Consider the following 15,317-nt stretch of genomic DNA (forward strand, 5'->3'; position numbering starts at 1 on the left):
ACTGCAGGTTGGAGTCATGACCTCCCCTTTGTCCACCAAGAGAAGGCTCCCGAGAGCCCAAGCGACTCCGCAACCCAAGAGCCCCCTGCAGGACGGAGCCTTCACAGCCTGCCCATTGGCTTGTGTGAAAGGGGAGGGCGGGCCTTATGTCACCTCACGTCCTGTTTGGCCAGCTGCGTGATTGACTGGAAGGCGCCCTCTGCCTGTGTGCCCCAGGCAGGCTGGACATGGCGGAGGCAGGAAAAGAGCAGGTGGGCATCGGGCTTTTCAATGGAGATGTGTCACAGTGGCCGCTGCAACGGTATGGCCGTTTCATGCCCTTAGGCATCGAAGAGCCTGGTCTGGAAGCCGGGATGGCCTCTGCTCCTACGTGGAAGGTGAGGCCTGTGGGTGGGCGGGCAAGGCCACGAGGTGCCGCCTTCAAGGGAAGGGAGGGAAGCCAGGCCGGAGCCACGTGGGTGGGCACTGTGAGACCGCTAATGGGGGACATTGGTGTGTAGAGAGCTGTGCAAGATATGGGTGCAACCCAGCATGCCCTCATAGAACATGCATATGGACAGGAGACATGTTTACGCATCAATTATATGTTAGGTATTATTCAGGGGGTTGGGGATGCGTCAGTGAAAGAGATACAGTTGTCTCCACCCTCGTGCATGTTTTTGGTCTATTAGAGAATTAGTACTTACCAAACAACCATGTAAGTTATGTAAAACCAGCTCCACATCCCTTATGTGGGAGGGAAGGTTGGACAGCTCATCATCAAGTTATGGGCAGTTGGCCACGTGTTCACACAAAGGACTAAATCCCAGTCCTAACTCTGCCACTGAGCTTCAGTGACCTTGGTAAAATTATCCTCTCTGTACTTTAATTACTTTTTCTTATAATGCAGATTATATTGATCAGTGTTGCCCCATTGAATTTAATTTTCTAAATAAAATAAAAAAAAAATAGAGATTATGATAGTGCCTACTTCATCAGATTGTTGTGAATGCTGAGTTTAATATATAAGTCACCTGTAACAGTGCCTTGTATAACATTATATAAGGGTTTGCTGCTACTGCTGTTATTATTATTATTATTATTATTATTATTATTATTTTGGTGATGTTTTAACACTGTGGGTTGCTAGGCAGCCATTTTCTTTTGGTCTAGTTTGTTCAAGTGGACCTTGGGATTTTGGATTATGCTTGTGCATGTGTATGTTAGTGTGATTTGAGCAGCAGTAGGTAAAAGAAGAATAAAACAGAACAAATAAATATTCCAGGTAGAGGACACAACATGTGCAGTGGCCCTGCACCTGGAGAAATCTCATCATATATAATGTGCAGAGAAAAAGAGTAGGCTGTTGCTTATGGAGAACACTGGGAATGATAGCATGAGATGAGGTTGTCAGGGGTCTCATGAACATTATCCTAATTCCTGACCAGGTGATGGTGCAGTGGCTAGAGTGTCAGCCTGGGACACTGAGGTCCCAGGTTCGAAACCTCATTGGCTTGAGCCCAAAGGTTGCTGGCTTGAAGCCAAGGTCACTGGCTTGAGCCCAAAGTCTCTGCCTTGAGCAAGGGGTCACTAGCTTGGCTGGAGCCCCCCCAGTATGAGAAGCAATCAATGAATAACTAAAAGTGCCACAACTACAAATTGATGCTTTTCATCTCTCTCCCTTTCTGTCTCTGCCTCTGTCTCTCTCACTAAAGCAAGCAAACAAACAAAAACAATAGGAAGCCACTGAAGGGTTCTAAGTAGGAACATTTTCTTCTTTGAAAGATCACTCTGGCTGAAGTGTGGAGATGAATTGGAGGAGAATATGAATAGATTCAGGAAGATGACTTAGAATGCCATTGCAATGTGGTAGTCAGGAGGTGATGATGATGACTTAGACTGGAGGATGGAGGTGAGAGGGGAGGATGGCAGTACAGGTGGGAAACTGAGCGTGTCAAAGCTATCTTTTGCAGGCCAAAAGGGCGAGAATTGGAGATTGATTGGATATGAGTGGTGAGAGTACAGGGCTTCTGGGTCTAGCAGGAGCAGCTGGGTAGATGGTTCAGGAATGGGGAACATTGGAGGATGAACAGTGAGGAAATAATGCATGACTTCAGTTTGGGATGTATTGAGTTTTAAATATGTTTAAGAAACATCCAGGTGGAGATGTTGAATAGCTAGTTGGGTGTACTGGTCTAGACTCAGAAGAAAGATCTGGCCTTGAGATGCAAATGTGTTGTCAGCATGAAAGTGTGTCATCACCATGAAAAGGATGTTTATATTCAGGAGATTATTTGAGATTCCAGGACCAAGCTCCAAGGTAGCATTTGTAGGTTAGGTAGGGGGAACAGAGTCCTTAAAGATTGACAAGAGACAGAGTTGGGCACCCAGGAGAATGTAGGCCCATCAAAGCTACAGAAAGCTATTTCAAGAGGGAGAGAATGGTTCACTTTGTTGAATGATGCAGCAAAGTAAGGGGAAATGATGACTACAGCAGTCCATAAGATTTAGCAATATGAAGGTCCTTACAGTCTTTTTTAAATTAAGTGAGAAGTGAGGAGGCAGAGAGACAGACTCCTGCATGTGCCCGACCAGATCCACCTGGTAAGATTCCTCCGGGCAATGCTCTGCCCCTCTGGGCTGCTGCTGAGCTATTTTAGTGCCTGAGGCATGGCCATCGAGCCATCCTCAGTGCCCGGGGCCAACTTGCTTAACCATTTGAGCCATGGCTGTGGGAGATGAAGAGAGAGAGAGAGAGAGAGAGAGAGAGAGAGAGAGAGAAGGGGAAGGAGGAAGGGTGGAGAAGCAGATGGCCATTTCTTCTGTGTGTCCTGACTGGGAATCAAACCCTGGACTTGCACACGCTGGGCCAATGCTCTACTGCTGAGCTAACTGGCAAGGGCCTTTATGGTCTTTACCAAGATAAATTTTAATAGAATGAATGGAGTGGAAGCCAGATAGAGGTGGGCCAAAGAGTGACTGGTAGGTGAGGAAGTGGAGCCAGTGTGCATAGTCTGACTTTGCTATGAATGTGAGCAGAGAGAAGGGTTAATGGATTGTTCATCAAATTCTAGAATATTAGAGCTAGAGACATTACTTAAAGCTTGAAAATAAGTATATCTAGAATCATAAAAAAAGCATTAAATACTTAATTATATTCTTGTGGAACATTGTGTCCTGAGAAATTACATTGGCTGCAAATGCAAAATGAGGTAAATAAAGAATTAAATCAGCCTGAATGCTGAGAACCCAGGTTCGAAACCCTGAGGTCGCCAGCTTGAGCACGGGGTCACTGGCTTAAGCATGGGATGATAGACATGGCCCCATGGTTGCTGGTTTAAGCCCAAAGGTTGCTGGATTGAAGCCCAAAGTCGCTGGCTTGAGCAAGGGGTCACTGGCTTGACTGGAACCCCCTGGTCAAGATACACATGAGAAAGTAATCAACGAACAACTAAGGTGCTGTAACTATGAGTTGATGCTTCTCATCTTTCTCCCTTCCTGTGTCTCTCTCAAAAATAAAAGAAGGAGGCCCTGGCCGGTTGGCTCAGTGGTAGAGCGTTGGCCTGGCGTGCAGGAGTCCTGGGTTTGATTCCCAGCCAGGGCACACAGGAGAAGCGCCCATCTGCTTCTCCACCCCTCCCCCTCTCCTTCCTCTCTGTCTCTCTCTTCCCCTCCCGCAGCCAAGGCTCCATTGGAGCAAAGTTGGCCCAGGCGCTGAGGATGGTTCCATGGCCTCTGCCTCAGGCGCTAGAATGGCTCTGGTTGCAACAGAGCGACGCCCCAGATGGGCAGAGCATTGCCCCCTGGTGGGCGTGCCGGGTGGATCCCGGTTGGGCGCGCCGGGTGGATCCCGGTTGGGCGCATGCGGGAGTCTGTCTGACTGCCTCCCCATTTCCAACTTCAGAAAAATACAAAAAAAAAAAAATGAAGGAAGGAAGGAAGGAGGGAGAGAGGGAGGGAGGGAAGGAGGGAAGGAGGGAAGAAGGAAGGAATCAAGGAAGGAATCAAGGAAGGAATCAATCTTGGGATGTTTGAATACATTTAATTTTTGACACTGCCCTACAGATTCCTTAATGCCTTCTCTCCTTTTTTTTTTTTTTTAGTGTTTTTTTTGTTTTGTTTTGTATTTTTGTATTTTTCTGAAGCTGGAAACGGGGAGAGACAGTCAGACAGACTCCCGCATGCGCCCGACCGGGATCCACCCGGCACGCCCACCAGGGGTGATGCTCTGCCCACCAGGGGACGATGCTCTGCCCCTCCGGGGCGTCGCTCTGCCACGACCAGAGCCACTCTAGCGCCTGGGGCAGAGGCCAAGGAGCCATCCCCAGCGCCCGGGCCATCTTTGCTCCAATGGAGCCTTGGCTGCAGGAGGGGAAGAGAGAGACAGAGAGGAAGGAGGGGGGGTGGAGAAGCAAATGGGTGCTTCTCCTATGTGCCCTGGCCGGGAATCGAACCCGGGTTCCCCGCACGCCAGGCCGACGCTCTACCACTGACCCAACTGGCCAGGGCCTTTAATGCCTTCTCTTTACACTCTCCAAACCCATGCTGCCCAGATGGTTGGGTGTATTGGCTCAGATACAGCCGACAACTTTTAGATTCTTATACTGCAACCTAGAGGCCACGGGCATTTGACCATTTGAAGGAGTTGATTGTTGTTACATTTTTTTCCCCTTTCTTTTTTGCAAAACTCTTCATAATTGCTTATACAGAACAGCACTTTTCAACTGTTTTCAAATGTTTGGCATAAAGCCATGGCCACAATGGAAATAAATGAGGTTGGCTTTTGCAGTGCTTTTGAAAAGTGAACATTTGTACTTTCCTTTGAATCTGTGCCAAACCATTATACCTGCTGTGATCAGTTTCAGCTTAGGTCTGTAATTTAAAAAAAAGAAATGAAAGGAAAAACAAGATTTGTTCTATTTTATGTGTACCATGACTATTGTGCAATAGTACTAATAAAAGATGAACCAGCTAAAGAACCGTTCTAAAGTTTGATGTGCATTTCTTACTCTAAAAATATGTGCTACCCTCAATAAAAAAATATGTTAAGTGAAGCATTAAAATATATTGTTTTGGAGGATAGAGTCATTCTGGTATTTTTCTGACACAGAGACACAGAGAGGGACAGATAGGAACAGACAGACAGTAAGGGAGAGAGATGAGAAGCATCAATTCTTCGTGGCAGCACCTTAGGTGTTCACTGACTGCTTTATCATATGTGCCTTGACCTGGGGGCTACAGCAGAGCTTGTGATCCCTTGTTCAAGCCAATGACCTTGGGCTTCAAGCCAGTGACCATGGGGTCATGCCTATGTTCCCACGCTCAAGCCAATGACCCCACACTCAAACCAGATGAGCCCAGGCTCAAGCCTGAGACCTCAGGGTTTCAAACCTGGGTCCTCTGAATCCCAGTCTGATGCTCCTATATCCACTGCACCACCTCCTGGTCAGGCTGGTCATTTTTCTTTTTCCTTGGGAACTTTGAAGTTCAACCTTGGTTAAACCTATTTTGAATTTTTTTCATTTTTTTCTAAAATTAGATGGAGAATCTGATCTTCTATTATTTCAGTTAATTACAGAGAAGACTTTCATCATAATGGCCATATGCCACGGCAAAGAGGTTGACTTGAGAGGGAAAAAAAATAAATAATACAACAAGAATTCTCAGACTTGAAGCCCTAGTTGAGAGGAAAGGTCAAGTCTGAGACATAAATATTATATTCAATATATAGAATATCTAGTATATATGTATATTGATTGATTTGATTTTTTTGTCTGAGTTGAATTATTAATAAAGGTTACTATCCAGAGTTAAATTAACCACACTTTGGAAGCAAATAAACTTTTTTTGTAACATTGAACAATCAAGACTTTAGAACTATGCTAGTCAGACTTCAATGTGTATAGAAATCACTTGGGGATATTTTAAAAATGCAAATTCTGACTCAGTAGGATTGGTATGGGGAATAAAATTCTGTAGTTCTAACAAGCTTCCCTGGTTATGCTGATACTGTTAATCCTAGGATCACACTTTGAGAGGCGGAAGCCCTTGAATGAAATGGGCAGCCATGTAGTAGAATTAATAAAATTATTAAAATGAGCGAGGTAAGGCAATCATTTCATAATGAATATGCATTTCATTAATGGGGTTAATATTTAAGCCATCTGTCATTTAAATGGAATGAGCAAATGAAATACAAACTTGAACTTGATTTTAATTTCTTATATCTTGTTCACCAAGCGCTTCTGAAAACAAGATCATCATAATAACAGATTTGTCCATTTTATGTCTGAATGTAATTTATTCTACTGATTTCAGAATAATTTTGAAAGGTGATGTTAATTGCAGGTTGCTTTTGTTTACTGTGTTTTCCAGATTCCAAGGATTTCTCAGACATTTCCTAATTGATTGAACCTCACAACTTTATTTTTGACATTTGAAGGGGAAAAAAAGTCATTCTTTAATTTTCATGGGAGAAACTTAAAATAATCACCCTACTTATAAATTAAGAAATAGAATATGAAGTTTGTACTTGAAATGAACTTTTTTTTTTTTTTTTAACAGAGACAGAGAGAGAGTCAGAGAGAGGGACAGATAGGGACAGACAGGAATGGAGAGAGATGAGAAGCATTAATAATCATTTTTTTGTTGTGACACCTTAGTTGTTCATTGATTGCTTTCTCATATGTGCTTTGACCGTGGCCTTCAGCAGACCGAGTAACCCCTTGCTCGAGCCAGCAACCTTGGGCTCAAGCTGGTGAGCTTTTGCTCAAACCAGATGAGCCTGCGCTCAAGCTGGTGACCTCGGGGTCTCGAACCTGGGTCCTCCGCATCCCAGTCTGACTCTATCCACTCTGTCACCGCCTGGTCAGGCTTGAAATGAACTTTTAAGTGTGAATTCAACGTAAGATATATTTTGGTCCTCTTATCTGTACATTTTTTTCTTTATTTCTAGTGCTTACCTATTTTCTAACATAAAAGATGCTCAATAACTGTTTGACTGAATGGTAACCTTGCTGAACTATTCTTATGATAATGTAATCATTATGACATGATAGCTACTATTTATTAAGTACTTATTTTATCATATTTCTTAAAATGGCCCTATGAAGCAAGTATTCTTGTACTCATTTTATAGATAAGTGAACTAAAGCACAGAGGTTCAATGGCTTACCCAGGAACACAGAAATAATAACTGAGAAGAATTCAGACCACGTGTTTCCAAAGTTTGTGCTTTTAACCACTTTGTTGTTTGTCTTAGAAGTTTTAATATCTATTATTTTTGGATTTTTTTCAAAATATTTATTAAACACATACTTTATTTATTTTTTGTTTTTTGTTTTTGTATTTTTCTGAAGCTAGAAACGGGGAGAGACAGTCAGACAGACTCCCGCATGCGCCCAACCAGGATCCACCCGGCACGCCCACCAGGGGCAACGCTCTGCCCACCAGGGGGCGATGCTCTGCCCCTCCGGGGTGTCGCTCTGCCGGGACCAGAGCCACTCTAGCGCCTGGGGCAGAAGCCAAGGAGCCATCCCCAGCGCCCGGGCCATCTTTGCTCCAATGGAGCCTTGGCTGCTGGAGGGGAAGAGAGAGACAGAGAGGAAGGAGGGGGGGTGGAGAAGCAAATGGGCGCTTCTCCTATGTGCCCTGGCCGAGAATCGAACCCAGGTCCCCCGCACGCCAGGCCGACGCTCTACCGCTGAGCCAACCGGCCAGGGCCTAAACACATACTTTAAATAATAGCATTATGAAAAACAAATTTTGAGATATTGACTATCATAATTTTTCATTCATTAAAAACCATCAGAATAGAAAATTTTAATAGTTTAATCATTTGCTGAGATTTTTTTTTTTAATTAAGTGAGAGGCGGGGAGGCAGAGAGACAGACTCCTGCATGTGCCATGACCAGGATCCACCCGGCAAGCCCAGCAGGGGCTAATGCTCTGCCCATCTGAAGCTGCTACTCCATTGTAACCAGAGCCATATTAGCACCTGAGGTGAGGCCTTGGTGACATCCTCAGTACTCAGGGCTAACTTGCTCAAACCATTTGAGCCATGGCTGCAGGAGGAAAAGAGAGGGGGGAGATGGAGAGGGGTGGAGAAGCAGATGGTCACTTCTTCTGTATGCCCTGACTGGGAATCAAATGTGGGATTCGAACCCAGGACTTCCACATGCTGGGCTGACACTCTACCGCTGAGCCAACTGGCCATGGCCAAGAATTATTTTTTAATTAAAAAATTTAAATTATAGTTGAAATTCAAAATTACATTAGTCTCATGTATACAGCAAAGTGGTTAGCCATTTATATAATTACGAAGTGATCCTCCGATTAAGTCTAGTACCCATCTGACACCATAGCAGTATTAATATTTCACATGAGGAATAGCAGTTCAGTTATGTGGATGAGGAACTCTGAGATTAACATCCAGGGTTAAAATGATAAAAACAACAGTATTTATAAAGCTTAAATTAAGATTCATTAAAACACCAACAAAAATGATTATTTTAGTTCTTTTAAATATTATATTAGTTCCAGGTATACAGCATAGTGGTTAGACCTTTATGCAACTTAAGACATGATCTCCCCAATAATTCTAGTACCCACCTGACACCATATATAGTCGTTACAATATTATTGACTATATTTCCTATGCTGCATTTTAATCCCTGTGACTATTTTGTAACTGCTCTTTTGTACTTCTTAATTCCTTCCTGTTTTCTACTTTATTTCCCAAAATCCCTTCCCATCTGGAAACCATCAAAATGTGCTTATATCTATGAGTCTGTTTCTGTTTCATTTGTTCATTTATTTTGTTTTGTTTTGTTTTTATATTCCATGTATAAGTGAAGTCATATGGCATTTGTCTTTCTATGACTTATTTCACTCAGCATTATACCCTCTAGGACGGGTCCATCTGTGGTATTGCACATGGTGAGATTTCATTCTTTTTATGGCCAAGTTATATTCCAGTGTATATTGTGCCACATTTTCTTTATCCAGTTGTCTATTGATGGACACCTAGGATGCTACCAAATGTTGGCTATTATATATGAAATGTACATATATGAAAGGCTTGTTATTGCCTGTTTTTTAAAGTCTGTTTCCTCTTATATAACTATTGCTATCCAGGTTTTTTCTCTTTATTCCCATTTGCATGATATTTCTTTTTTTATCCCTGTACTTTTCAGTCCGTGCATGTCTTTCCGTCTGAAGTGAGTCTCTAGTAGGCACACATGTAAGGGTTTTGTTTTGTTTTTTCTTTTTTAAAAATTTCCCATTGATTTGAGGGGGGCAAAAAGGGGAAAGAGGGAAAAGAGAGAGAGAGAGATAGAAAAGCATCAACTTAGTCATTCCATTTAGCTGTGCACTCATTGATTGCTTCTCCCATGTGCCCTGACTGGAGATCGAACCCACAACCATGGCCTGCTGGGAAGATGTTCAATCTACTGAGCCATCCAGTATCTGTTGATGTTGCAACCAGGGCCAGGTCTTGTTTTCTTATCCATTCAGCCACCCTACGTCTTTTTTTTTTTTTTTTTTTTTTTTTTTTTTTTTTTTTTTTTCTGAAGCTGGAAACAGGGAGAGACAGTCAGACAGACTCCCGCATGCACCCGACCGGGATCCACCCGGCACGCCCACCAGGGGCGGTGCTCTGCCCCCCAGGGGGCGATGCTCTGCCCATCCTGGGCGTCGCCATATTGCGACCAGAGCCACTCTAGCGCCTGAGGCAGAGGCCACAGAGCCATGCCCAGCGCCCGGGCCATCTTTGCTCCAATGGAGCCTCGGCTGCGGGAGGGGAAGAGAGAGACAGAGAGGAAAGCGCGGCGGAGGGGTGGAGAAGCAAATGGGCGCTTCTCCTATGTGCCCTGGCCGGGAATCGAACCCGGGTCCTCCGCACGCTAGGCCGACGCTCTACCGCTGAGCCAACCGGCCAGGGCTCACCCTACGTCTTTTGATTGGAACATTTAATTCACTTATATCCACTTATATTTAAAGTATTTGTTGACAGGTGTTTAGTCATTGCCATTTTATTATTCATATTTTTTTATTTTTAATCGTCTTCTGAAAAAAGTCCCTTTAAGATTTCTTGTAATACTGGTTTGGTGGTGATGAACTCCTTTAGCCTTTTCTTGTCTGGGAAGCTCTTTATCTCCTTCAATTCTAAAGGATAACCTTGCTGGGTAGAGTAATCTTGGTTTTAGGGGTCCATGCTTTTAATCATTTTGAATATTTCATGCCAATTCCTTCTGGCCTGCAAATTTTCTGTTGAGAAATCATTGACAATCTAATGGGCATTCCCTTGTATGTAACTAACTGCCTTTTTCTTGCTGCTTTTAAGATTCTCTATTTGTCTTTAACCTTTGCCATTTTAATTATGATGTGTTTTGGTTTTTGGTGTGGACCTCTCTGGGTTCATTTTGTTTGGGACTCTCTTTGCTTCCTGGGCTTGTATGTCTATTTCCTTTGCCAGGTTAGAGAAGTTTCTGTCATTATTTCTTTAGTTAGGTTTTCAGTCCCTTGAAGTCTCTCTTTTCCTTATGCTACTCCTGTGATGCAAATGCTGTTACTCTTGACATTGTCCCAGAGCCCCCTTAAGCCAGGGTTTTCTTCATTCAACATGAGAGCGGTTAACTCTTTCATGGACTGGCACAGAGTTTCTGGCGAACTGGATTAGTCTGTAGACTGGCAGTTGAAAACCACTGCTATGTAGCACTTTACAATTAAAAAGTATTTTTATAAAAACCTTTTCACATTTAATTTTCACAACTCTTTAGATCTTATTACTATTTTAGAGAGAAGAAGCTAACGCCTGGCTATGTTAAGTAGCTTGCCAAAGGTCTGCATAGGAAGTGGAGGAGCTGATTCTAAAGCTCAAGCTAGTCCCAATTTTGCTAAACACCACGAGTCTTTTATGAAGATGTAGGGCTATCATCAAAAGTTATTACTCTTCCATGCACTTGATTTTTTTGAAAGAGTTAATTGGGTTATTTTTTGTTCTAGGATTAAGATAGGCTCTAGGTGACAGAATATGTAAAATAATAGTACATTAAATTAAATGAAAATTTATTATTCTCCACATAAAAGTACAGGGATGATATGATACTTCACAATGTCAGGAACTAAGGGTCTTTTATTTTGTTTCTCTGCCCAGCACGGCCAAGGTCTCATAGTCCAAGATAGAGCTAATATTCTAGATGGCTTGTGGAGGAAAGTATGGAGAAATGGACAAAGGATATGCACCTGCTGTCTCTTAAGGAAGTTTCCCTTAAGTTGTCTTATGACTCTTCCTCCTGTAGCTTGGTGGCCAGAATTTAGACGCATGGCCATCCTTGCTGCGTGGACAGCTGGCATATGTAATTTGGATTCTACAAAATCGTGTCCAGCTAAAAATCAGGGGTTCTATTACCATATAAAAAGGAAAATGGGTGTTGGAGAACAACTAGAAGTCTGCCACACACTTTTCTCTTCTGAATCTTGAGACTGTTAAGAAATGAAAGCTGGAGTCCAGTGGCTTATGCGCAGAGTGGTTCAGTGTCCCCAGAGCTGTTCGGCCCAGCCATTTGTTTAGGTGTCCGGCCAGTTGTGGGTGTGCGTGAGCATGCCTGCATCCTGGGGCAGCTGCAAGAGGAGGAGAGCCAGTGCCTCAGGAAGACAGACCCCTTTCTCTGCAGAAATTACTCAATGCTGAAACCTTTCAAAGTGATATTAGAGACGTTGGAAGCACCATGGATGGATTTTATGACCAACAAGCCCTTTTTATGGTCCCAGGGAAATGTAGATCAGAGGAATGTAGAGGGCGGCCTGTGATTGACAGAAGGAGGAAGTTTTTGGAACAGATCTGGCTCATGATTCTGAAGGGTTGTTTCAGGATCTCAGTCAACTTCAAGAGGCTTGGTTAGCTGAAGCACAAGTTCCTGATGATGAACAGTTTGTCCCAGATTTCCAGTCTGATTACTTAGTGCTTCATGCCCCACCTCCAACCAAGATCAAACAGGAGCTGCACAACCCCTCCTCTGAGCTGCCATTCTATAGCCATGAGCAGGCTGTTGGTGCTAACTCTGGAGAAAAGTGCCTCTACAACTATTGTGCCTATGATAGGAAGCCTCCCTCTGGGTTCAGGCCATTAACCCTTCTGTCACCCACCCACCAGAATTCCCTATTTCCCCCACCTCAGGCAACTCTGCCCACCTCTGTGCACCATGCTGCAGCTGGCCTCCTGTACAAGGTGTGGGCCCTGCCTCCACCCCTCATTCGCTTCCAGACCCTGGACTACAGCAGCAAACCTTTGTGGTCCCCTGGCCACCACATCAGCCCCTGAAGAAGCCAAAGATGATGCCTGAAAACCAGTATCCATCAGAACAGAGATTTCAGAGACAACTGTCTGAACCCTGCCACCTCTTTTCTCCTCAATCAGTTCCTGCAGATAATCGCCCCAGTTACCATCGACAGATGTCCGGACCTACTGTCCCTGCATCTCCCCCAGCCTCTCAGGGATTCAAACAAGAATGCTATGAACCCACTCTATGAACATGGGGTCCCAGGCATGCCAGACCTCCCAGGACATGGGTTCTAGTCACCAATGGGAGTCAAGCAGGAGCCTCGGGATTTTTGTGTTGATTCAGAAGTGCCTAACTGCCAGTCCTACATGAAAGGGGGGCATTTCTCCAGCAGCCACAAAGATTTTTCATATAAAAAAGATCCCTAGTTGTACTTCGATGACACTTGTGTTGTTCCTGAGAGACTGGAAGCCAAAGTCAAGCAAGAGCCCACCATGTATCATGAGGGATCCCCTTACCAGAGGCGAGGTTCCCTTCAACTGTGGCAGTTCCTGGTTACCCTTCTTTTTTTTTTGTATGTTTCTGAAGCTGGAAACAGGAAGAGACAGTCAGACAGACTCCCGCATGCACCCGACCCGGGATCCACCCGGCACGCCCACCAGGGGCCGATGCTCTGCCCCTCCCCCTCTGGGGCGTCGCTCTGTTGCGACCAGAGCCACTCTAGCGCCTGGGGCAGAGGCCAAGGAGCCATCCCCAGCGCCTGGGCCATCTTTGCTCCAATGGAGCCTCGGCTGCGGGAGGGGAAGAGAGAGACAGAGAGGAAGGAGAGGGGGAGGGGTGGAGAAGCAGATGGGCGCTTCTCCTGTGTGCCCTGGCCGGGAATCGAACCCGGGACTTCTGTATGCCAGGCCGACGCTCTACCACTGAGCCAACCGGCCAGGGCTGGTTACCCTTCTTGATGACCCAGCCAATGCTCACTTCATTGCCTGGACAGGCCAAGGCATGGAGTTCAAGCTGATAGAACCTGAGGAGGTAGCTTGGTGTTGGGGCATCCAGAAGAACTGGCCAGCCACGAACTACGACAAGTTCAGCCGTTCTCTACACTATTACTATGGAAAGGGCACCATGTAGATGGTGGCTGGCGAGCGATACAACTACAAATTTGTCTATGACCTGGATGCCCTTTTCTCCATGGCCTTCCCTGACAACCAACGTCTGTTCCTGAAAGCAGAGTCTGAGTGCCATCTCAACGAGGAGGATACCCTGCCGCTGACCCACTCTGAAAACCCTGCTTACCTCCTGGACACAGATCACTGCAGCAGCCTCCCCTATGCTGAAGGCTTTGCTTACTAAGTTTCTGAGTGGTTGAGCGGCCAAACCCTAGAGCTAGCAGTTCCCATTCAGGCAAATGAGGGCAGTGGTTTTGTTTGTGTCTTTTGTGTCTTTGGCTGTTCCTAACGCTTGCCCTTTGAGTATTATCTGGAGAACCTAAGCTGTCTCTGGACTGGCACACTTAAAGACAGATAGCTTGGCCAGGGAGTGGGAACAGGAAGGGGAAGAAAAACCACCAAAAGGTTGGAGCCTCAGCTCTGATCCTGAGAAAGTTTCTGGGAAGAGATTGCAATGAAACCCCCTTCCCATGGACAGTATATGCAAAGCAATACCTTGTTCAGGTTAGTGCCCACAAACTGGGACAGAGTGTGTGACAATCTGCATTGATCACAGACTACTAAATGCCTTCACACGGAAGGGCTCTGATTTGCACAACTTATTGAAAAAGAAATCACAAGCCCGTAGGACACTAGGTAGGCTAAGTTGGGGAGGCTCACTCACCATGAAGGGTTAAAAATATATATTAAAATTAAGAGACCTGTGTGTGGATGGCTTTAATTTTAGGAGAAGTGTAATTAACACTTTTGACAGTATTTTGTTTTGCTTTGATTAGAGGGATTGTTTTGTTTTGGTGGTTGTTTTGAGAAAACAGTTTATAAACTGACTTTTGTAGTTTTGGTATTTAAAACAAAAAAACCCCAAAACCTTTTGGTAACTGCACTGTGTCCCTTAGGCAGGACAGTGCCACCTTATGAAGGCGCTGCAGCTTGAAAGGGGCTCTGGGAGCTTCCTCTTAGCCGTGTACAAGTCCATGTTATTGCCTGCTTTGCGCTTTCTGCACGAGACAGCCCAATGGAACATTTGCACCTGAGTTGTACATTTTTGAGGTGCGCAGGGCAGCATGGACACACTGCTTAGATTCTACATGGATAGATCCCCATGGTCTCTCACATGCCCTCTCTGGAAAGCAAATGTACATAATACATGTCATATCCATTGGAAATCCATATCCTGGTCACCGGGTTGGAACCCTGGGGATTCTCCCTTGGGTATGACTGACAACATTTTCCGTTTCACCAATTTGTTTTGTTTTCCCTTTTCCTTAATTCTTGGACTTTAAACCCTGCATATGATTCAGTAGGGTTTGAGACTTACATGTAATTCTAACAGGTAAAATAATGCTCACATTTTTATTTCCTGCTACCTTAAAAAAAGAAAAGAAAAGCTTATCTGATTGCTGTATTATATTGAAAAGTTTTAAACAGCACCAGCTTCAGCTCTATGGAAGTTGAGCTTAAAATACAGGAAAAGTTCATGAGAAAGTGGCGGCACCTCACTGCCTGCTCTGTTGACAGCATTCTGTGCTCCCTGTGACATCTGGCATGTTTGCTCTTCACGTGGGAAGGACAGTGCTGGCTCGGCGAGGGAAAGACATGTGCTCTGAATTGTTTTTTCTATTGATGTTCCATAGTCTCCAGTGGTTCCCCTTATTACCAGCAGCATATTTGTGGAGAGGTTCACTGGGATAAGGGGTGTATTATATAGCTATGGAAACATAAGGTTTTCTGTTGTTGGAGCTAATTAGCCCACAAAGGTGTTGAACCTATAGCTTGGGCCTTGATTAGCATTGTACTCTAATCAAAGGACTCTTTTCAGATCATATTTATAGCTTTTTATCCTACACATAGTCTATACATACATAAATGCATATTTTATCCCTGG

The 15,317-nt window shown here is 44.5% G+C and overlaps 1 protein-coding gene and 1 pseudogene across 1 annotated transcript in view; both read left to right on the top strand.

Annotated features, from left to right (window-relative positions):
* Positions 1–217: 217 nt before the first annotated feature.
* Positions 218–15,317, top strand: part of REC114 (REC114 meiotic recombination protein) — a 113,156-nt gene continuing 98,056 nt past the window's right edge. Inside the window, exon 1 of the mRNA XM_066341537.1 lies at positions 218–377. Coding sequence (XP_066197634.1) covers positions 228–377 — 150 coding nt within the window. The 5' untranslated portion in view covers positions 218–227. The remainder of the gene's footprint in view (positions 378–15,317) is intronic.
* LOC136376503 (ETS translocation variant 5-like) lies at positions 11,712–13,616 on the top strand (annotated as a pseudogene).

This window comes from Saccopteryx leptura, chromosome 6 (assembly GCF_036850995.1).
Source record: "Saccopteryx leptura isolate mSacLep1 chromosome 6, mSacLep1_pri_phased_curated, whole genome shotgun sequence".
Taxonomy (NCBI): domain Eukaryota; kingdom Metazoa; phylum Chordata; class Mammalia; order Chiroptera; family Emballonuridae; genus Saccopteryx; species Saccopteryx leptura.